The sequence below is a fragment of the Eubalaena glacialis genome, chromosome 1, assembly GCF_028564815.1.
Source record: "Eubalaena glacialis isolate mEubGla1 chromosome 1, mEubGla1.1.hap2.+ XY, whole genome shotgun sequence".
Taxonomy (NCBI): domain Eukaryota; kingdom Metazoa; phylum Chordata; class Mammalia; order Artiodactyla; family Balaenidae; genus Eubalaena; species Eubalaena glacialis.
Genome location: NC_083716.1, coordinates 227041097 through 227065864, shown reverse-complemented (window position 1 = coordinate 227065864; position 24768 = coordinate 227041097). Strand labels below are relative to the sequence as shown.

General features: G+C 37.5%; 1 protein-coding gene across 2 annotated transcripts in view; it reads left to right on the top strand.

The window, feature by feature from the left end:
• Positions 1–24768, top strand: part of DOCK10 (dedicator of cytokinesis 10) — a 279468-nt gene that overhangs the window by 188445 nt on the left and 66255 nt on the right. For both annotated transcript variants that reach the window (XM_061205474.1, XM_061205466.1), the window contains exons 12-24: positions 824–1045; positions 1234–1356; positions 2612–2694; positions 7767–7889; positions 10562–10641; positions 12441–12628; positions 13128–13193; positions 14932–15024; positions 19124–19247; positions 19444–19565; positions 19939–20025; positions 22703–22795; positions 23238–23356. In XM_061205474.1, coding sequence (XP_061061457.1) covers positions 824–1045; positions 1234–1356; positions 2612–2694; positions 7767–7889; positions 10562–10641; positions 12441–12628; positions 13128–13193; positions 14932–15024; positions 19124–19247; positions 19444–19565; positions 19939–20025; positions 22703–22795; positions 23238–23356 — 1523 coding nt within the window. The remainder of the gene's footprint in view (positions 1–823; positions 1046–1233; positions 1357–2611; positions 2695–7766; positions 7890–10561; positions 10642–12440; positions 12629–13127; positions 13194–14931; positions 15025–19123; positions 19248–19443; positions 19566–19938; positions 20026–22702; positions 22796–23237; positions 23357–24768) is intronic.

Sequence of the window (24768 nt, the reverse complement as noted above, 5' to 3'; positions counted from 1 at the left end):
ATGAGGAATAAAGGAAAGCTCATTGTTACAATAAAGTACCGACTAATAAATGTAGAAAGAATGATGGAACTAGAAGATCACCATTGGTAGCCATCATAGTGGTAGTTGGTTCCAGTGGTAGTTATGAATGGTGGATTGGGTTTGATGAGTAGCAGGACATTGGTGTAATCTCAGAAAATATTTCCAAAAAGGCTAATCACTTACCAAAGGGAAAATGGTGACGTTATAACGGAGAAAACTGGAAGATGCCAACAAGACCAGAATATTTAGGTTAACATTACCTAAAGTGGTGGGAAAGTTGACTTTTTGTGCCCTTGATATAATGAACTATGAAAATCAAACGTCAAACTGGGGTATTACTGCCCTCAAAAGCATGACCTGAGTCAGATCATGAGGCATCATCAGGGATACTGACATTGCAGATATTTCTGAGAGAGTAAAGGAAATAACTAGAAGGTTTTGTAAGGTTGAATCATACATGTATTACAACGTATGAAAAAGAATATTTGGCAGGAAAAGTAGAATGAAGAAACCAATGAAATACAGTTCTGGGATCTGAGGAACCTGATAGTGGAAGGGATTCTGGGAACTTTCCGACAAATACTGTATTTTATATGTTATATATAAAATATATAATATATGCAATATAATATATAGTATTATATCTATTACATATAATATAGCATATTATATATAGAAATATTCTACTATATATAAATAGTAGTATTTTATCTACTGCCTTATTAAATAATGTACTTAAGGATGCTATCCCCTGTGTAATGATTTTATGTCAAAACCATCAATTCTTTCTTTTTCTCCAAAGATTGAGCCTTTTTTTGTGAGTGTGGCACTTTATGACCTCAGAGACAGCAGGAAGATTTCTGCTGATTTCCATGTGGATCTAAACCACACGGCTGTCAGGCAGATGCTCTCAGGGGCTTCCGTGGCTTTGGAGAATGGAAACATAGACACTGTCACTCCAAGACAATCAGAAGAACCTCATGTCAAGGGATTTCCAGAGGAATGGCTAAAATTTCCAAAGCAGGTTACACTTTTGTTTATCTATCATGGGAGGGAAATGCTTGTTCCATTGTTCTTACCAATAGATTACATAAGATGAGCAGTTTTCCAAATAAAAATCCCCCTTAAAGCTGTACTCTAAAAAAGTAGAATTTTTTAAATGTCTTCAGTGTGGTTTCCTAGATGCTTATTAGCTGTTTTCTTTGTACATAGGCTATATTTTCTGTAAGCAATCCACATTCTGAAATTGTTTTGGTGGCCAAAATCGAAAAAGTACTGATGGGAAACATTGCAAGTGGTGCTGAACCTTATATTAAAAATCCAGACTCCAACAAGGTAATGCATGATCTTTTTATAAATAATTTCAATTACTTTCAAGAAATAAAATCACACTGTCTTGATGAATTATCAAGTTTGATAAATGTAAGTCTTGAAATATTCCCTTGTTAGTGAAATGAGTATCAAACAGGAAATTTTTAAAGTATATATTCTCGGCGTATGTTTTCTGATCCTGCAATTTCTGCTGAGACTCTATTGGTAGAAATAAATTTAAATGTGGATAAAACTTTAACCCCCAAAGACTAAAGTGTTAACAATAATGAAAAGTTAGGATTAATCTGACTGAAAACAAGGGAATACAGTTTACTAAGACATCAGCAATGCTTATGCTGAACTAAGTGAAAAAGTAAAATAATTGTTTACCAAATTATAATAACACCTAAATGAAGAAAGAAAGAGGAAAGAAAATACCATAAGTTCTTTAAATGGTGGGACTGCAGGACATTTTTTCTGCTTTCTTTTTTCAATTACCGTATTTTCTATAATAATTGAATGTTATTTTTTAATAGAAAATAAATACAAAAAGTTTATATTATCCACACAAAGAAGTATATTGGGAAAATAATGCATAATAATTGAATTTGAGGGTGTGTGACAGTTTAGGGCAGTGTTTAACATATTTATGAGAATCCTTTAATTCAGGGTTTAGCAAACTATGGAGTGCAGGCCAAGTCCAGCCTGTCACCTATTTTTGTAAATAAAGTTTTATTGAAACACGTTACACTCATTCATTTAAGATTGTCTGTGGCTGCTTTCCTGCTATAGCAACAGAGTTGAGAAGCTGAGACAGAGAGCACATGGCCCGCAAAGCCCTATATATTGGATTGGCCAAAAAGTTTGTTTGAAAGAACTTTTAGGCCAATCCAATATTTACCATGTGACTCTTTACAGAACAAGTTTGCTGACCTCTGTCAAAACAAATAAAAAGAAATACAGGACAGCCTGTGAATGTAAATTTCATAACTCTTTCCATTCAATATTTTAAGGTCTTTTAAGTCAGAAAAAAAGTTGGTATTCCAAGATAAGGGTGTTTTCTACATTTGAAATTTCTAAACTAAAAAGAAAGAAAACATTATACAATAGTTTGAACACAGAGGATAGCATTTGTCTCTTTACAAGGTAGAATCTGTGGGCCAGTAAAGCAGAATTTTACTGAGTTTCAATATAACACGGAAAAGTATTTATTAATCTTTTACATGGACTGTTTGTACAGTGATGTTCTAAACAACATTTATTTTTTTTTTTTCCTTAGTATGCACAAAAGATACTAAAATCCAACAGGCAGTTCTGCAGCAAGTTGGGGAAATACCGCATGCCATTTGCTTGGGCGGTGAGGTAGGTTGACAATTGCAACCAACAGAATAAAAGTGCATTTACTGTCTGCATTGAAAGCTTCATTTTTGAACGCATCTGTGTTACCTGTTATTTTTAACATACCAACACCTAGAAGAATGCTAGTGTGTTCATCTTCAAAAATACCTTGAGCTCCCCAGAAACATGTGTTTTACAAGATAATTTAGCAAGCCAGCTCATAATAGACTGGGACCATAACATGTGTACAGTGTATGCATGACCAGGTATGCAATGGGTTCTTGGTAGGATCAAAGCCAAGTCATAACTTCTTTATTATGTATATTTGGTCTAACAAACTCCTGATGTTTTATCAGTCCCAAGGGTTTGGTGCGCATAAAATTCAGATGGAAGCACTGTGATTTCTTATGCAGCTGCATGTTTTCATCTGTGCAGAAAACACGGGTCTATATATGGATGTTCAAATGAAACCATCAAATTGATCACTTGAACTGTCTTTGATTCTGGTACTGATTAGCATAGCCACATTTCTCAGTACCAGTTGACTCTCTGATAGAAATGCTGAGTTACGTGGACACTGATGGTGGAACCATCCACCTGGACATATAACCTCTGCATAAAGAACAAAAAATGCCTTTCAGATCTGTTTAAGCATCAATTACTATTGTCCTTGTCAGTCTCTTTGTGTATTTATCAGTACATGAATTTCTTAAAGGAGGAAGTGCCTGGCATAGACATATGGGAAAAGGTCAGCAATGGACAATCTGAATGAACTACAAAAGATTAATTAGTGCTACAAAAAAAGCAGCCTATTAGGTATCCATTTGAACGTTGATTATACCCCAATGCAAATAACTTTAAAATCCAGAAGGAAGGGAGTACTAGTTAGTTATGTCATTTTCAGTTCTCACAGTATCCAGTTGTGGTGCATAACCAGAGTAAACTCACCAATATTTTTCATAATTTTGATGTAGTTTTTGAAAGTTGGAGACAGTTAGGTACAGGGAGGAGGAATGTGGAATTAGGGGCAGTGGTAAACCAAGGTAGACTCAGGCAGTATCTAGGGATTAATTTGCCCTAAGGCAGCCCTCTAAGTTAAGGAGGAAGAGACCAGGCCCAGCAATCTGAAAACATGGTCCAGATCAGATACCACTTATAGACTGTAGCTTTGGTCAAGTTTCCTTTCAGAGTCTCAGGGTCTCCATTTGCAGAATGAAACTAACAAGACCGCCTGTGAACAGTAGTGCAATCACAAGTGCAAAGGCATCTGTCATAAAGTAGATCATATATATCATTTTATCTCCCTTTAATATCTCTCCCTACAGGGACAACTAATGCTAGGATATTCTGCATGAATAAAAGATATTATTTAGAAATACTGAACCCTTTATGGTGAACTTAATTCATTTTATTCCTTGTAAGCTTCAAGAAAAAGGATAACTAATTGTAATTCGCAGGTCAAACTTTTCATGTTGATAAGTATTCTCAGTTCCCACAAGATAATCAGTTGGGGCAAGTAGAGGGTAGAGGCAGGATGTCCTTTTGCAAAGTGAAATATTCCAATATAGCAAAATTATAATAGTGAACACACTTTCTCTTTAAGGATTGAGGATTATTCTGAGTATTATTATAAGCAGACATTTTAGACCCAGAGCTGGGTTCCCTATCTCAACTCTATTTACCAGTGAATTTAGCAAGAACTTATAGTCTCAATTTTTTTGAATGTATAAAGAGGAATTCTAATACCTAATTTACTATTTCGGGGATTAACAAGTACAGATATTTACTCAATAAAGGATAGCCATTATTAGAAGCCATTAGTCTAATACGATGATTAGAAGTCCCGTGGAGATCATATCCACCCAAACAAGTCTCCTTTTCAGGTAAATTTGGGGCAGTGAAGAATAATGTGGGAGAAAGAAGTAAAAGAATTACCCATTATTGAAAGAACCTGAGCAGTTAGGAAAAGCAGTAGCAACCCTACTTTGAAGCTGTCTTGGTCAAATGTGCTGGAGAAAAGATAGATGAAGTTTCTAGGGAGGCTGATAATATTACCAACTATTGAAGTAATTATGTCTAGGGCAGGAAAGCCAACAAAACCACAAGTTCATGCTACATGAATGCCTGATCACTGGTTTGGTTGTAGACCAGGAAACAGTATATACCACCAATTTGTGCCCATAAATATATGATTTACATAAACATCTCTAGTAACTGTAAATGATTAGCAGTACAGTTCTCAAGATTTCATGTTAGACCCCTTGGAATATCTAACCACAAAAACAAGTACAAGATCCAACCAAAGAAGATTTTAATTTTCCCTCCACAGTGTGGAAACTGCTTCAAATAAATGTTGACCAAATTAGAGAAGGGCTCTTGCTACTCATGTCGTTTTGACATAAGCTAGCCTTCTGACATATTCCAATACCCTACTAATACCGCTGGTTCTCTGGCTCCTTTTCCTTTCTATTCTGTTTTCTCGATTGCAGCTTATTTCTTGACATAGCTTTGAATGGACTCTAAAACCCTTTGGCCCTTAAAATCAACTGCCACTAAAAAGCATAGAATTGACAATTAGCTTACAATCATATTTTTACCCGATCCAGTCATCCCACCAGCTGCAAAACACACAAATACTCATCACTGTGAACATTTTATCTAGAACATGCACTAATTTGGTGCATGTTCTTATTTTGGGCACCAGCTGTAGCACCATTTTATAGCAAAAAAGGCTATATTTGGTGTAGGTAAACAGAATGCACTCAGATGGCTACAGAGGGCATTGTACACTCATTGATTCAGGAGAAAGTCAACCTTTACAAACGTGCCATGTTGTTAAATCAAACTCTTTCCACGTGTATCACCCCCAGGATTATGTGTACCTAAATCCAGGACAGGACTCTTTTTGATTCCTTTTTCTCTGTCCCATGCAACATTCCAAATGGAACCGAGTAAAAAACTGGATTTTCTTTAAAATTAAACAAGACTAAAATAAAAATTTCATTCTTATATCTATACATTTATAGAAGGCACACAGCACAACAACAACGCCCAACAAACGTTTGTCCAACCTCTGTTCAAATCCTGCCAGTGACAAAAACTCAAGTGCATCCCACGGTGGTTCTTTCTGTCTTTTATAGCTCCAATGATTAGATAATTCTTCATATATATATATATATATATATATATATACACACACACACATTTTATTAAACTGCTTGACACTTTTATGTTTTGTCTTCCAAAGCCACAAAAAATGGGCCCAATTCTTTCTATATATCACAGCTGTTCATGCAGCTTATTTTTGTTAATATTTTTTTAAAGTCTTTATGGAATTTGTTACAATACTGCTTCTGTTTTATGTTTTGTTATTTTGGCCACGAGGCATGTGGGATCTTAGCTCCCCGACCGGGGATCAAACCCGCACCCGCTGCCTCGGAAGGCAAAGTCTTAACCACTGGACCGCCAAGTCCCTCATGCTGCTTATGAATGAAGCTCTCAGGGATACCTAAGCTTCTTTTCCTTTAGGCTAAACACCACATTTTTTTTTTTCAATCACACTCTAAATGTCACAGCTCTGAGACCTTCACTGCACATTGATCATTGCTCAACTCTGGCAGTTGGAACAGGGCGTGGTGTCCCAGCCATCCTGAAACCATCTGTGTAAATGAATCAGTTCTCTGCTGTCCTGCCAGTTTCCATATTTATCGAGTAGGGACAGAGTGTGAGTGCTGTGACCAGTGCTTCTCTGTGCTGCTGTGTTCTTCACGGTGTGTCCAGTGTATGTGAGCTGCTGCGGATAAGAGCAAAAGCCAGTGACACAACTCAAGTCTACTGATATATTTGAAGTGACTGGTTAAATTTTTTTAAAATACTACTCAACTTAAATTTCTCCCATGTTGGGAAAAATGTCACACACTCAAACACAAGCCGTAAATAATATTTAAATAAAAATAATCTTCAAGTTAAATATTTTCATTCTTCCTCCCCCAGTGTTATTTGATAGGGGACCTTTTTTCCCTCAGTTACTACTTCACAGAAAAAAAACTAAGGAGAAAGGTTGAAGGAGTCTAAAAATATCATTTTGATAAATTCCTGTCCCATTTTCTAAATTATTTGACACTAAAGCTCTATGATCAGATAGCCATTTAAATGGCCTTTTCAGCCTGTGTATTGAAATCTTTGGCTAATGTGAATAGTAGTAAAAGAGTGTCGTTAAGGTCCTTAAGTTAGAAGAAATAAAAAATTCAGCATTTCTCTAACATTGAAGAAAACTCAATTATACATAGGTCTAATTTTCCTTTGATAGGCACAGAGTATGATGAATTATGGGAAAGAAAAAGGATATTAAGCATGCTATGTATACTTGCTTTTCAGGAAGTGTTGCCCGGCATTACTATATTATTTGGATGAAAACAATTTATGTATTTTAACTAAATCTATATAGTCCCATTGAAATGGATCAAGGAAGGAAATAAATGGTTCAGGTTCACAGTGTTCTCTTTATTTAATACAAAATGCTCATTCAGGTGTTCTCCATTTTATCTTTGTCTCTGCCCAAAAATTTAGGACATGGGCACATTATCTCCGTGAAAATGTTTCAAGAGTCTTGCTCTCTACACCCACATACACAACCTCATACCCTTTCCACTATTCATAAATTCTAACGGCACCACCCAAACTGACATGACCCAGGCTTGCCCAGGAAATAATGAAAAAGTGATAACATGTGTTCCTATTCCTCTCCACCCCCCTAATACTCTATGGCTTTGACATGTTACCAAATCATAAATAAATGTAGTTGTAATATGGGCTGCTGTCACTTTAGACACCAGGTAGAAAATAAGAAATTGAAGATAATAAATACAGTGTATAAATAAATTTTTTTCTAAGAAGTTTTCATGTTGTTTTATTTTGTAAGTTCCTGGACTTTCTTCCATTATAAATGGGAAGTTGAATCATTTTAGTCAACTTAAAAATACATCGTCGTAAGTAATATCCAAATACCAAGAGGGGAGCATTGGTGGTTCAGTGGTAGAATTCTCCCCTCCCTCCCATGCCAAATACCAAACTGAATAAATATTGTTTTCTTTCAGATCAGTATTTAAGGACAACCAGGGAAATGTGGACAAAGACTCAAGATTTTCACCATTGTATAGACAAGAAAGCAACAAGATTTCAACTGAGGACCTACTTAAACTAGTGTCAGATTATAGAAGGTAGGATGTTTTGGATACTCTTGAAATTAACATGAATCAGCTACATTGCTGCTGTTGATTTGTTATCTCTGCATAAACAATACTCGATAACCAGATTCCCAAATATCCATACTCCCCCAGAAAGCAGATGCTTTGCAGATGACCTCTCATATGCCCAAATGACACCCTAAGAGTAAATTTGCCAGAATGATGTGGAAGGAGTATGAGACATTAAACTATGTCAGTTACCTATAGCTATGTAACAAATCACCCCAAAAATTAGTGGCTTAAAACAACAACATCACTTATTTTTCTCTTGAGTCCATAATTTGAGCATGGCTAAGTGAAGACAGTTTGTCTCTTCTGTATATGGCATCGGCTGGAAGAGGTCCAATGGAGCCAGAGGATCCATTTTTGAGATAGCACATTTGATGACTGGCAAGTTGGTGCTGGCTGTTGGCTGGAAGCTCAACTGGAGCTGTGGGTTAGAGACCTTGGTTCTTCTCCATGGGAGCCTCTCCATGAGATGCTATGGCTTGGGTTCTAAGAGTAAGTGTCCCAAGGGACAGACGGAAGATGTTCACTGCCAGTTTCTTAAGACGGGAAACTGTCACAGTGCCATTTCTGCCATAATATACTGTCAAACTGTCACAAATCCTAGATTCAAGTGAAGGGTATATAGACACCTCTAAATAGGAGGAGTGTTAGGGGATTTTAGAATATGTATGAAACACCACAGAGCAATTAATTACTGTGAATACAATAATTCATAATAGTTCTGTCATTCAAATGCTTTTGGAAAAGACAATGGAAGTTAGAGCTAAAAGAAGAAAAACATAAAAGTTACAACATTTTTAAAACACCATATATTCAGCATCTGATGATGGTAAGATCTTTCATGACAAGTGGCTTATCTTAAACTGTTAGTCCCCTGACACAGTCAGGATTCTTGTTCCCTTTGCCCCTTTCCCAAATATTAACTCTCTGCCTCTCCCATCTAAGAATCAACAATTCCTTATCAATTAATTTTGTTTATCCAAAACAAAAATTATTATTACTATGAAACAAGCATGATTAATATTTTCTGTTTCTTCAATAGAGGATATATTTCTGTTTAACTAGAAGGGAAGTTTGCCCAATGTTCTTTTTTGTTCTGGAAAAAAATAAACCTTAGGAAGCAAAATAAAAGTGGAATTGAACCAATATTATTTTTTTGTGATTCTACAGGACCACTCTTTACATGGGGAGACCTTCCTTCCCCTTATCAAACTTCATGGTCAAAACCCATATATCCACTAAGTGGAAATTAAGAATGCTTTTCCTCTTTACTTTTTTCCAAGTTTACTAAAGCCTGAAAAGTTATAACACTGAGCAGAAGGGAATGGGCAAAACAGGAGAAGACCATACTGTCACAAAACCCATGTTATTGGTGTTTAGCAAAGAAAGTTATCACTATGGCATTTAGAGGGCATCTAGAATACCCAATGCCATACTGGTGAGACATTAAATTATTTCATGGATGCCTCACACGTAATGACATTTATTCTCAGTAGTGTGTGCTGATAAATGTCTACCACTGACCCTCTAGGAGGAAAAAAACTGATTTGTATTGATGGCAAATTTCTATGGTGTAAATTCTCCTCCCATGGCTGATTTCAAGCTACCAATGGGGTTTTGCCAAACATAGAGTTGGAAAGAAATGTGCACACCATCATATAACATTTCCACCACACAGATAGATGTAAATAACCTCAAGAGCATGGATCCTCTCACCATGGAGTAAAACAATTACTAAGTGATGAATTTTCAGTACTTTTTACCTTGGTATTTAATGTAATTTGTTTAATATAATTTCATTTTTAATAATGACTGTGTTTTACAGATGGCAGGCAAAATAACTGAGAATATAACAATTAGCTCTCACAGGCTGGGAAGAGCAGGCTCTGACCCACCACTATAATTATTCTGCCTCTCGAAGTAGATTTCATGAGAGGGGTAACACGAAACTGTTCTTAGCAACTTTCACCTTACTATAAAAGAAGATACGGGAGAAGGTTTTAGTAAAGAGGGAGGAAAAGAAAGTCAAGGACTCATGAATTAGAGTGACTGTGGGCACAGGGATAGGTGGTGAAGAAGGGTCTACATATACTTACTAGGGATCAGGGAAAGGGCCCTTGTCCTCCTGGATTGTTGGTGAAGGGGGAAAAAGCAAACTGTCCACTTAGCAGTTGTGGCAAAGACCAGCCTTGCTCTCAAAACTTCTTAAAATTCCTCATGAAAGTGAATCATTTAAATCAGTTCAAATACTAGTACTTTTTGTTAACAAAAACTAAATATTTACCATTTACCAAAACTAACAATTTACATTGCACTCGTTTGGCCATATAAATGTTATCTGAAGTGGTGCAAATAAATTTAAAACATTCTTCAGAATATCTGTAACTTGACCCCTCCCTGATTTTTAATTTTTATTTGCAAAATCACGTAAATTTTAGTTTTCAAAATAAAACTAGCTAAATGAAATTATTCACAAGATTGTTTAGGGTCCCACTGTTTATCCTTATCAAAGCTCAGAATTACCATTGTCTGTTTTTTATCCTTGACAACTAGAATAATTCACTGTGTGTGTGTGTGTGTGTGTGTGTGTGTGTGTGTGTGTGTGTGTGTGTTTCTATGCTGGTATACTTTCACAGAGCTGACAGAATAAGCAAAACGCAGACCATTCCTGGAAGCCTGGATATCGCTGTTGACAACATTCCTTTGGAGCATCCAAGTATGATGATGATGTCATGGCTTGCTTGTAGAGTTTTGAATGTTTAGTGGCTTTTTGGTTGGTTGGTTGGATAGTTGGTTCGTTGCAAAGGTTTGTTTGGGGATTTTTTTCTCAAGGTTTAGGATAACTGTAATTCATTATCCTATAGAAATTTGGGATGTCTTATTTCTCCATTAATACAGACTGTAAGTATTGTAGGATAGGAACTATATTCAGGGTGACCTAATATTCATCTGGTATACACCATGCACCGAGCAGGATGTTAAATTGTATCATTTAATCCTCAAAACCCTGAAGGGCTGCAAATGAGGAAGTCCGGTTCAGATAGATTGATAAACCAATAACCCATAATGGGCAATGCCACACTGAGCTGTCAAAGGGCTACTCTGAACACCGTGCGTTGCCACCCAAGTGACCATGCACTAATTATAGCCGGAAAGTTTTTAGACTCTGTCATTACACAGAGAGCATATATCTTTTCCAACATATGGTCAAAAGTTCTATTTATGTTAGTGAAAATTTAAATTTCAGAAGCAGTTTTATTAACTTATAAATAAGATTTTTCAGAATTTATTTATTAAGTGGTGAGATTAGTTTATTTGGTTTTATTTTCCTTCTAATTACACCTTTTAATGACTTTCTCAGTGATGCAAAGAATGAATACAGGCATTCTAAAAAGAACTACAAACAGGGAGAGGATTATTACCACAGGATATTTGAATTACCATTAGCACTATTAAATTTTCCATTCTTACGATTTTTCCACAAATCACTTTAATATGAAATAAAAAGAGCATTCTAACTTAAATCATGGCTCCAAATCACTTTTGTATTGATTAGTGTGAAAAACCAGATGACAAAGTAAGCCATTTCCTCTACCTGATTTGTGGGAGGTTGCTTTTATTACCTAGGGAAAAGAAAAATAACAAAAGAGAAAGCTAAAATATTCTCTTTGAATATCCTATGATATTCTCTGATATCATAGGATATCAGAGAAATTTGAACATATGATAAAAATATTCTAATTGATTTTTGAAGAAAAAAAAAGCCTATAATCTGATTCCCAAGCATATAGCTAACGATATAGCTAAGCATGTAGCTAACCATGTTGGTCGTTTGAACACAGGAAGATTCCAGATGGGGTAAGGAAGGTAGAAGGCCTTGCTGTCTTTCAGTGCCACAACTTCAGCCTCCAAACTGCTTAGTGACAAGTTTTGATTTACAAATTCCTAATGGTCTTTTTCCCCCCTTAGGCTGTTTTTACAAGGTTAGATTTTAAAAGATTGTGAAAACTGAAGAGAAAAATAAAATTGTAACTATTAATGCAGAGGGGGATTAGGGCTTATGTTGTGAAATCATTCCATAGGGAAAATTACTATTAAGCCAAGTGGTACTATCAGTAATAAACCCATTGGACAGAGTTTTGTTCTGTCATAGATCAATATTTATAGTATGATGGCTAAAGTCAGTGGGCTAGTCTTTATCTTAGCATACCTGGTTAGTATGCTCAGAGGATCTCTAGCTAAAATTTACTTTTTATATGAAGCTTAATACAAAAAGAAAATAGTTATAAATCCAAAATATTTACCAGTTTTTTGAGATATCAGTTTTGATGTTAAATATATCACTGAGTATCTACATGCTTACCTCCTACAAAGTTTTCATGCCAGCATAATTTAACATAAATTAGTATACAAGCATGGAGTTTCTATTTTGAGTAGATTCATTTTAAAATAGGTTAAGTATTGTTCACTTACAATCATATCAAGTGACAAACTTTTCTTTTCTGATTTTTAAAGACTGCGTAACCTCGTCCTTTATCCCTGTCAAGCCTTTCAATGCGACGGCTCAACCAGAACCCACAGTGGAAGTGGAAGAATTTGTTTATGACTCAACAAAATATTGCCGTCCTTACAGAGTATACAAAAATCAAATTTACATTTACCCCAAGCACCTCAAGTATGATAGCCAGAAATGTTTCAACAAGGTATGATATGTTTCTGAGATATCATCCTCTCTCTCCACCCTATTTAGACCATATTAAGACAGTTTCTTGGAAGTTCAAATACAAATTACTATAGACGAACACTTTGGAATAGAAAACCATTTAAAGAAAATGTTTAATGAGAGACAGTGATGAGTTTCACCTTAAAAGTGTTTAAGGATGCACGTTTTATAACATATGAATAAAACTTTCTGAAATCAGCCCTAAGTAATTTTGTTCCAAACTTTATTTTTAGTGTATTAAGAGACTCTGAAAATAGCCTACCTGCACTCTTTCAATATGAGTCTTTTCTTCCCTTTTAAATAATCTCTCCAAATCTTTCTGCTATTTCTGAGTGCTATGAGTAATGTCACAAGAGAATTTTGGCTATTCTACATTTTTCAGATTTAATTAGAAGCTACTTATTTTAGGCACTTGGATTGTTTTTTGATGGTATCTAACAGGAAATTACAATGTCCATTTTCCCTCTCTGTAATTTCAGGCACGAAATATAACCGTGTGTATTGAATTCAAAAATTCCGATGAAGAAGATGCCAAGCCCGTGAAGGTGAGCCAAGCCCATGAGGGAATACAGCACATAGGGGGAGGCAGGTGCCCTGGTTCTCCCCACCACCAAGGGGCTTTTTAGTTTAGTGTGCTGGCAAGAGGAGCAATTCAGTACATTTGATTTAGATTTCCTAACATGTACCTGATTGAATAGCTACCATTAACTAGATCTATTAGAAATGCCAGTCTCATGGCTCTGCTTAGCTTTTCATGATTTGGAAAAAAGGAAGCCGTTCTAGTGTGAAATCAAGGCAAAGATTCCCCTCTGGAAGACTTTGCCGTTTTCAAAGATTAGCCCGCATCTCATGAATTCAGCATGCTTGATTTCAAATGCAGCATCGCAGCTGGGCTTCATGTGGCCTCTGCAGAAGGGCTGCTGCCTACTAGCCTGATGGCTAATGCAGGGGGCCCATGGGGCGCTCACATTTATGGAAGGTGTGTGTGGCCACCTGCCCGAGGACCTCGGAAATGGCTCCGGGAAGCTGGTCCCTGCTGTTGATCACGCGACTTAATAAGATCAATAAAACTATGAGTTTTGTAGGAACTGGGTTGTTTGATCCTATAAAACTGCAACTGGATGGCATTTTTCAGAGTTCGTATTTGATATATACTGTTTTTATTTTAGGGACTTCAAACAACATAAAGGAACTTATAAAAATAGAGAGGAAAATTATTTTCAGTGGGCCTGTGGCCAGATCTTCCCAGTTGGGGTGAATCAGAGGAAGGAGATATAGTAAAGGACAAAACTAATTTCTAACTAATCCCCACAATTATCTGAGATCATCTCTTAAAGCACTCTGTCAGGTACCAGTTGTGTTCTCTGTGCTCAGAAGGGTTGTAGCATTATTCAGAAGAACAGTAATCAATTTGAGTGATTGAATGAATCATGCACAATAGAGAGAAAGAGTTCTTTAAAAATTGTCCTGAGGCACTGTCAGCATCCCCAGGTTCCAAGTTCCACAATAGCATTAGCAGCAGGAGAGAAAAAATAAAATGAAATGGAATTGTCAAGCAAACAAAGGCAATGACCAGACGGCAAACACACCAGGCCCGCTAGAGAATCGCTTATGGGGAAAAATCTAAAAAAGAGGAGTACTGGCAGGTACATGTGACCTCTGTTTCATTGCATTCTAAAGCATTACTCAGAGATACAGCTGACTCCAGTAGAGGGACTCTAAGCCTTGGGCTAAAGGGGCTTTTATGACAAGGAAGTGCCATATCCCATCCCCTGGCCTGATTAGGGGCTGGGATAGAAGAATAACACGATACAATGGAGCCTGGAACCAGCCCTACCCTTCCAGCTCTCATTCCTGGCTGGGGACTGGCATGTCAGGAGCTGGGGTCAAACCAAGCCTTGTATCACTAAGGACTGATCACCTTAAACTCTAGACCAGAGCTGGGTACCGTGGGCCGCAGGAATCAGAATCGAACCAAGTATCTCTTATCTTCTAGTAATCAAAAGTTAGGTAGTAGTGAATTGATTCAGGTATTCAGTATTGATATAACATCTACATAATGAATTAAAGCCTTCAAATTTTCTTCAACAGTGCCCTGTTGTATAATAAATACAGGACAGCAGATCCAAGAAGTTCAAGGTTAATTAGATGTCAGCTAAGCCTGGCAAGTTACCACAAAATGCATCTTTGTCCCAGAATGGGTAACTGAAGAGTTGTGGCCTTTTTGTGCTCAGGGTTAATTTCAGACACTCATAATTATTCAACTCATAACTTTTTAAACAGTGTATTTACGGAAAACCTGGAGGGCCCCTCTTCACCTCAGCCACCTACACTGCAGTTCTGCACCATTCCCAGAACCCAGATTTCTCAGACGAGGTAAGCCAAGCCTCCACTGCCCCCAGCAGCTCCTTAAAAGATGGGTGAGTGGGTAAGATAATACATGATGACAAACACTCTCTCTAGACTACTCCTCAGACTAAGGACATACCTTAGCAGGTGTCTACATAACCCAGCTTTAAAAACCACGTTAACTGACAGTTGCTCCAGGACTATGCTGTAAATTCATGTATTTCAGCACAAGGTTTTTAAAATGTGATGTTTTTATTATATCATTTCTTTCAAATTAGACTAATTTTTTTCTTTTATTTTTCATTGGTTAGGGTAACAAACATCGTGTTAGATAGTTTTTACCAATCGATAGCGGCATTTCATACCCTAAGGGAAAAAACAAAAAGGGCTAGAGTATGAGCCAACACTATTGCTTATAACCCTCATGAACTTGAAGGAGCTTGGACCGCCTCACCTCAAGACCTGCCCTGCCAACTCTCAAGACTCTCTTATTATGTGCCAGGAACCACGCTATACTCTAAATATACACTATCTCACTTGATCCACGTGGCTTTCTCCAGAGAAACAGAGCCAATAGGAAGATGATAGAGAGAGAGATACATAGGTAGATAGATAGATAGATAGATAGATAGATAGGTATAATTTAATATAGATAGAGACATACATAGGTAGATAGATAGATAGACAGATAGGTATAATTTAATATAGATAGAGACATACATAGGTAGATAGATAGATAGACAGATAGGTATAATTTAATATAAGATAGGTATAATTTAATATAGGTATAATTTATATAGATAGGTATATTTTATAGATAGGTATAATTTAATTTAATATAAACACATCATTATGGAAGCTGAAAAGTCCCACAATCTACCATCTGCATCCAGGAAAGCCATTGGTGTAGTTCAAAGGCCTGAGAACCAGAGTGTCTATGGTAGAGTCCAGTCGAGGTCTGAAGGCCTGAGAACCAATAGTGCCAAGAACTGGAGAAGATCGGTGTTCCAGGTCAAGCAGTCAGGCAGAGAGGAAATCCAACCTTACTCTGCCTTCTTGTTCTATTCTTGTTCTATTCTCAGTGGACGAGATGTGCCCACCCACATGGGGAGGGCCATCTACTTTGCTCAGTCCACCAATTCAAATGCTGGTCTCTTCCAGAAACACCCTCACAGACACGCTGAGAAATCATGTTTAGCCAGCTTTCTGGGCATCCCTTGGCCCAATCAAGTTGACACATAAAATTAACCCTCACACCTTCCTAATTTATGGATAAGGAAGCCGGCGATCAGAGAAGCAACTTTGACAAGGGCACATAACTATGAAGTGACAGTCAAAATTTAAGCCAGCCCATGTGACTCCAGAGCCTGAAGCTTCACTGCTCTGCTATAACCCATATAAAAAAAAAAAACTTATTGGATTAGTAGTAAATGACTATACATATGTCAGCTTGTATTATAAACAGCTTTAGACAAACAAGTTTCAGTGATTAAATTGAATTTCTAACCGTGAAGCTAAGGTCTGAACTAATGCAACCTGCCAATGTGATTTCTGGGATTTAAAATATCACATCTTTTGTATTAGTTTCCTATTGCTACTTTAACAAATTATCACAGTTTTGTGGCTTAAATAACACACATTGATTACCTTATAGTTCGGCGGGTCAGAACTCTGAAATGGGTCCCACAAGGCTGAAATCAGGTGTCAGCTGGCCTCCATTCCTTCTGGAGGTTCTGGGACGAATCCTTACCTTGCCTTTTCCAGTGTCTGGAGACTGCCCATACTCCTTGGCTTGTGACCCCTTCCAGCAATGTCATTACTCTGACCTCTGTTTCTCTCCTCACATTTCTTATGACCCTGACTCTCCTGCCTTTCTCTGATAAGGACCTTTGTGATTACATTAGGCCCACTGGGCTAATCCAGTTTAATCTCCCCATCTCAAGACCCTTAATTTAATCACAGCTGCAAAGTCCCTTTTACTGTGTAAGGAGACATATTCATATATTCTGAGGATTAGGACTTGGGGGACATCCTGGGGGGCCATTATTCTGCCTATCACACCTTGTTACACGTCAGCCATTTATAAACTTCTTAAAAGAACACCAATGAAACCACAGACCTGCCTAACCTTATCTCCTTCCTCCACATCCATTTAATGCTCTTAAATTTTCTCCCTATAAATTCAGGACAGAGGTAAAAAAAAAAAAAAATAAGGGAAAGGGCTATTACTACATTACAGAATATTTACTACATTGGTTGACCTCTTGACAAAGCCCATCTGAAAGGTGAATTCTCTGTCGACATATAAGATTTAAAGAAAAAAAAAATGTTCTTACGGTTAAGTCTGGCTTTTAATCTCTCTCACGCTCATGTGCTTCCCGGAATCCTTGTAAAAGCCATGAGCTTTTCCACAAGAGAACATGTATATAATGAACTGCCTGGTGAACTCTGCAGTGCAGATTCAAAACCATTTTCTTCTTTTTTATTGCAAAAGATGATTGCATTAATTATAAACATGAATATAAATTCTTCTAAGGCACTGCTAAAATATAATGTGAGTATTTGCAGTATTTGTTACCGAGGAGTGTTAGCATTAATCTGTAGTTTACTGGAATTCTTGAGCACTTGTTTCAGTCCCATGTATTCCGACTAAAAAAAGAAAATTCCATTCTACTGCATTGTTAGTTATTGTATGTTTTGAACTGTATATTGGCTTTTGTTACCAGGTTAGCATGCTGGTATGTAATGAATATATGTAAGCTGCAAACCATTCTAATTCAGGAGTTCTCAAACCTTACCAGGCACCGAATCACCTGGAAGGCTTGTTAGAACACAGATTACTGGAGCCCACCCCAGATTTTTGGATTCCATGTGTCTGGGATGGGGCCTGAGGATTTGCATTTCTCAACAAGTTTCTCAGAGATGCTGATACTGCTGTTCCAGAGATGACACTGAAAATCTGTGTAATAAATTCTCTCCTGAACAATGTGAAAATAAAGTAATATATCTATAGATGCACAGAGAGTCTAATAAACACTAGTAGATAATTTGCTTGGCTCTTTATCACCTTAGTTTTTGATTTCACTGTTCAAGAAATTACCTAGTTGCTAATATTGAACTGAATGTCACTTACCTGCATGGGATCCTGGGATTCCAGTGTGACACGTGTTCTTGTCCTGGAAGAGCCTATTAATTACTGACTAGTCCATCCTCCTAGTGACTCAAAGCCCCCTAACATCTTTCGCCTTGGTTGCTACCTCTGTATCATCCTACTTTGCAAGGCCGTGGAGGGAATTCAATGACAACCTACGTGACAGAGGTTTGGAAACTGAAAAGCACTATCACACGTAGAGGGTTCCAAAACCTTCCTTTCCAGGAACGTGGAGGACGGTCCTCATTAAGTATATTCTTCACCTATATCAATTTTATGTTTTATGTTTTTTTTGGAAGTGTTATTTACAGAGGAGAGCATGACCTCTTTACAAAATGGCTCATTACTTAGTCACCACAATGTAATTTTTTACACAATACATACCACATATCTTTTTGTGGTTTTTATAACGGATAGATTCCGTGCTCCAGTTACATCATTTGCAACTACCATGTTTCTCAACAGTGCGCCTGTGGATCATCTGGGGATCTTGCTAAATGCAGATTCTGATTCCGTATGTCTGGGGTAGTGTCTGAGAGCCTGCATCTCTAATCAGCTCCCAAGTGATGCTTATGCAACGGTCCATGCACACACTTTGGGAGGCAAGGACCTACTGTTCACTCAACTCATGTCCCTTGATGATAGGTCCTTAATCTGTGCCTTATTTACATTCTACTGTCATGTCTCTGTGTGTGTGTGTGTAATTCATGGTGGTATAAATTATCTAATGAGAAACACTAGGTATTCTAAGTTATCGCCACAATAAAGAAGTAAAAATAACATCTTAACACATTACTGCTAGTGGGATGGATATTTATTGAGAGTTAAATTGTACTTCTAGTGCTGACTATTAAATTGTGGACCTAGATTTCAGTGAAAGACTTTTAAAAAGGCTAACATGCCTATGCTTTGTCTTGTCCTGACACTGGGAAAATGATTTCAATCTTAGCCCAGCTATTATCTCTTTCATTGCAGGTGAAAATTGAGCTACCAACACAACTTCATGAGAAACACCATATTTTTTTTTCTTTTTATCATGTCACTTGTGACATAAATGCAAAAGCTAACGCCAAAAAGAAGGAGGCTCTGGAAACACCAGGTATTGACAGGAAGCAATCTGAGATAGCTGTGCATGTTATCTCTGGAACTTAAATTGGAGAGTATTTGAAAAGCTCTGATTTACTGAGCTTTTTAAAGTGAAGTTTTGTATTCATAAATGATAAATAGCTTTATTTTTACTCCTCGCCATGAAGGTTTGTACTGAAAAGTTTTCCCTTTGTTGTTCCTTTGCACAGTTGGATATGCTTGGCTTCCTCTCATGAAAGATGATCAGATAGCTTCTCAAGAGTACAATATCCCAGTAGTAACAAGCCTGCCTCCGAATTATTTAAGCTTTCAAGATTCTGCAAGTGGAAAGGTATTGAGTGATGCATAACTTAAGAGAAAAAAATACATGGGCTAAATGGCATGAGGTTATCTTCTTTCTGCTGTTTAAATTAACCCAACCTTGGTGTATGCATCCATTGTAATAAGGAATCAGGTGTACCTATGATATGTCAAATATCTTGTTTAGTTTGTGGCCAGTAGAAATGACCTGTTCAAAATGATCCCCTGGTATCACATTGGTTTCATTTACCAATATTACCAAATGTATTTGCATCTCTTATTTTCCATCTCTATAGGACTGTGAGGTTGATGGATCAGGATGACAAATTAACGTAAACTAAATAACCTGTTTATTTCCTCTCTCTCAAATTGCCACAGTGACAGTAACAAACTCTTTTTTGCAGCATGGTGGGAGTGACATTAAATGGGTCGATGGTGGCAAACCACTTTTCAAAGTATCGACATTTGTTGTATCAACAGTGAATACTCAGGTGAGCGTGTTGTCCTAAAATATCAAAATCTTCTCTAACACGTAGAATCATAAGGCTTCTCCTAGATTTACAGGAGGGGACTCACCATTCCACAAGGTGTCAGAAGAGCAGGTGGTCAAAAAGGAAGAATGTTTGTGGCAACACTGTATCCTTCTTCCAGAAGAGATCGAATGCCCTAACCCATAAAAGCTCAGGCACTATCAAACTGCAAACCAAAATTCCAGTAGTGTATTTATCAAGAGGGCATTTCCCTTGGAAGATGGTTTGCTTCCCATGACAACCCCCACATGTTAAAAACATGAAACGTTTAAAATAAAGACTTTGGACCTTTACCTTAAAACTCAGTCTAATTCCCAATCCCTACCCAAGGCTCCTCTCATGGAAAGGCCACGAGTTTGGCAGAACTGTACTTGAGAGCCACCTCGGCCAATTTCTGGCCCAGTGACCCTGGACAAGTCACCTCACCCCTGCAGTCCTGTGTCCTCAGCAGGAAAATGATAACAATAAAAAATCTCCACCTAAGGCAGTAGTGAGGCTCAAAATGAGAAACTGCACGTGAAAATATCTCATGAGCTGCAAAACGCTGTACAAATGTAGTTATTATCACTGTCAAGTTACCACAAACTCACCCCTTCCATTGCAAGGCAGCTTACTTTACCACAGTGTGAGGACTTTTGTGGTACTAATTATAAACAAACTATTACAAGTACGTAGACTATGTATTGCTTCTTTCTTAAATTCATTGTGTACCTGGGGTTTTTTGTGTGTGGTTTTTTGTTTGTTTTTTTGCTTCATGCTGCTTTATCCCTAGCACATACTTGGTTACTAAGAAAAATGAAATAATCCAGGTACCACCATACATTGGATCAAAATGTCTTTCTGTAACCGCTGGTGCCTCAAGCCAAATTTAATCCTCTTCCCAAGTCCTATGCCCGTGACTCCTTAAACCCATCTTTTCTCTGACGCCATCAGCCCCGGTCAAGTCCCACAAAATGGTCATTTTCCACCAACTCCTGCTTTTATATCTCTCAGAATGCTCTGAGTTTCTCTTTCCCACACCTCCAGCTGCTTTTCTCCAAACTGCCCAGGTCTCTCTGTGACTCACCACTACTCTCCTTCCTGTACATCAGCTTCCACTGCCCACGCACTTGTCACCCTGGGGGACACATTCTTCCTTCCTCCATAGCGCTATTTACCTCAATTTTCAAACACCCCAGGCCCTATCCTGCACTGTGCCCTCTGTCTGCTTCATACCTCCAAGATCCAGGGATTTTGTGACACTCAGCCTTTCGTCAGCCAGGAAGGCGATCTCTCCCTCTCTGCCTACCCTCCCCTGATTGGTCTGGGCAGCTCCTACCCAACCTTCAGATCTTGGCTCAAATGTCACTTCCTCAAAGAAGCCTTCCCTGTCCCCTAACCCCTCCGATATGCTGTATCATCTTGTCATACACCCATATAGCCCCCTGCTTTCCTTTGAAGCACTTGTCTAATTATGAGTAAATAGGTATGTGTGAAAATCATGGTATGGAACCTGATTCCCGGGCATAATGGAAGGACCACAGAGTGGGTTTTCCTTGCCCCTGGCTCTGTCCTCCGTGCCTGACAAGGACCTGACACATAGTCAGCTTTCAATAAATAACTGTCGAATAAATGAAGTGAAACTGAAAATATTACACACACACGCACACACACACATACACACATACGCCGACTTGAGGGGAACCCCAACCACAGATGCCCTCTAGAACTGACAAAGGCCAGAGAAACCCCCAGAGAGTGCACCTACACTAAAAGTCTGTATTCCACTTCCTGACTACGTAACTTTGACCCTCAACACAGAACTTAGGCATTTCCAAGGTGACACCCTTTTCAGGAAAGAGCATTAAAGGGCAGATTAGTTTGCTTAGGCTGCCATATCAAAATACCAGACTGGGTGGCATAAACAACAGAAATGTATTTCTCACAGTCCTAGAGGCTGGAAGTCTGAGATCAAGGTGTCAGCAGAGTTGGCTTCTTCCAAGGCCTCTCTCCTTGGTTTTCCTCTGTGTGTGCACATCCAAGTTTACTCTTTCATGAGGACATCAGTTATATTGGACTAGGGCCACCCTAACTAATTGCCTCTTTAAAGACCTTATCTTCAAATATCGTTACATCCCAAGGTGCTGGGAACTAGGACTTCAACATATGGGTTTGGGGAGTCAAGTTTTATCTCATGATGTCAGGTGGACTTCATAATTTTTTTATTAACTCTGACATTTTAAGTCCAAAAATATCCCTATGCATATTAAACTGTACCCATTCTCATGTGTGTTAAAGAATAGGTAAGAAAAATTGGTAGAAGTCTGTGGAAGGAACAGGAAGATGACAGAAGACAATTTAAAAAGAAAGAAAGGAAAGAACAGAGACAAGGAAAGTAATTCTCTAGCCATTATCATGTGGCCCGGAAAGAAAACAAATCTCTGAGAGTGAAATAGGAGAGAGAGGGGACTTTGTAGTTCAGGTTAAGCCCTCTGTGTGCTGGAATGTCTGTGAAAATGAGAGGTCTGTCACTATGCCTCCTGGACAAAGCACCTCACATCAAGGCAACTTGTCCTACGGAAGGGCTCATCTCCCATCACCATGATTGTTCCACAGCTTACGTATCATCAAAAGTCAAGACTTTCTTTTGCTGTTTCAGGATCCACATGTGAACGCATTTTTCCGACAATGCCAAAAAAGGGAGAAAGATATGTCTCAGTCACCTACCTCGAATTTCGTCCGTTCTTGTAAGGTAACATGACATACAAATAGCTGCAGTGGTTTCCAGGGTAGAAATGGGCAAAACAGACCTTTACATTTTGCACTGAGTAGCAAACTAAGGGGTAATTATTATCGAAGATTTTTAAACACCTTATCAATTCAGAGACTAAATGATTTTATTTCACAATTCCTAAAAGATGTCTGGGTGTTCATTAAAAAATAAGCTAAGATCAGTTTCTCCAAAATAAAAATGATTGAAAATCAGAATCAATTGACTCTAAATTAGTTAATTAGATGTAGAGTCCTTGCAACATTACCCCCATGCCTGTATGTCATGCTAAATGCCATGAAAAATAAAGTCAAACAAAAGTGAGCTACAGTAGTCATATTCAAATTCTGAAGAACGTCAGTAAAAAAATGTGCTTTAAATTTAATCAATGGCCTTTTTTTTTTTTGTCCTGCCAATTTAACAGAACTTATTGAATGTGGAAAAGATTCATGCAATCATGAGTTTTCTGCCTGTAATCTTGAATCAGCTCTTCAGGGTTCTGGTGCAGAATGAAGAAGATGAAATAAGCACAACTGTGACCAGGTATCCATAGCACAGCCTTAGGGGAAGAGATTTTATAAGCTGTGGTTACACACAACTTTGATTATAACCGAATGGCCACCTGATTGTGTATGCTTACATTTCGTTCGAATACGTATCTCAAAGTTAAGTATGTCTCACTCTTGACTTCTTACCTTCTAATCATCTATTACCATCATTCAAGTAAAGTTTTAGACCTCTTTTTTAACTTTGTGTTTTTAATTAAACTTTTTATTTTGAGATAGAGTCACATGCAGTTGTAAGAAATAATGCAGAGAGAGTCCATGTTCTCTTTAGATGTTCCCAATGGTGGCATCGTGCAAAACTATAGGACAATATCACTCCCAGAATATTAACATTGATAGAATCAGGAGACAGAACATTCCCATCCCCACAAGGATCCCTCATGTTGCCCTTTTATTGACACACCTACTTCTTTCTTATCTCAAACCCCACTCTTTACCCCGGACAACTACTTATCTGTTCTCCATCTCTAAAATTTTGTTACTTTAAGAATTTTATATATATTGTATTGAAATTTTATATATAATATGAATATATAACATTTTATATATAATATGTTAAAATATACTCTATGCTCCATATATTTATATAATAAACTGATGAGTTTATTATATATTCTATTTTCAATTCATATATAAATTATATATTTTATATATATATATATATATATATATATGGATATGGAATTATATAGTATCACAGTATGTAACCTTTGGGGATTGGCTTTTTTCACTCAGCATAATTCTCTGGAGATTCATCCAGGTTGTTGCATCAATCAATCAATCCTTTTTATTTCTGAGTAGTAGTCCATATCAAAAAATGTTTAAAAATTCACCTGTTGAAGGCTAGCTGGGTTGTTTCCAGTTTTGGGTACATTTGGGGTGAACATAAGTTTTCATTTCTTTGAAATGAGCAATTGCTGGGTCATATGGTAGTTGTATGTGTTGGTTTTAAGAACATGCCAAATCTCTTGCATTTCTATACACTGATGATGAAAAATCTGAAAGAGAAATTAAGGAAACACTCCCATTTACTGTTGCAACAAAAAGAATAAAATACCTAGGAATAAACCTACCTAAGGAGACAAAAGATCTGTATACAGAAACCTATAAGACACTGATGAGAGAAATTAAAGAGGATACAAACAGATGGAGAGATATACCATGTTCTTGGATTGGAAGAATCACCATTGTGAAAATGACTGTATTACCCAAAGCAATCTACAGATTCAATGCAATCCCTATCAAACTACCAATGGCATTTTTCACAGAACTAGAAGAAAAAATTTCACAATTTGTATGGAAACACAAAAGACCCCGAATAGCCAAAGCAATCTTGAGGAAGAAAAACAGAGCTGGAGGAATCAGGCTCCCGGACTTCAGACTATACTA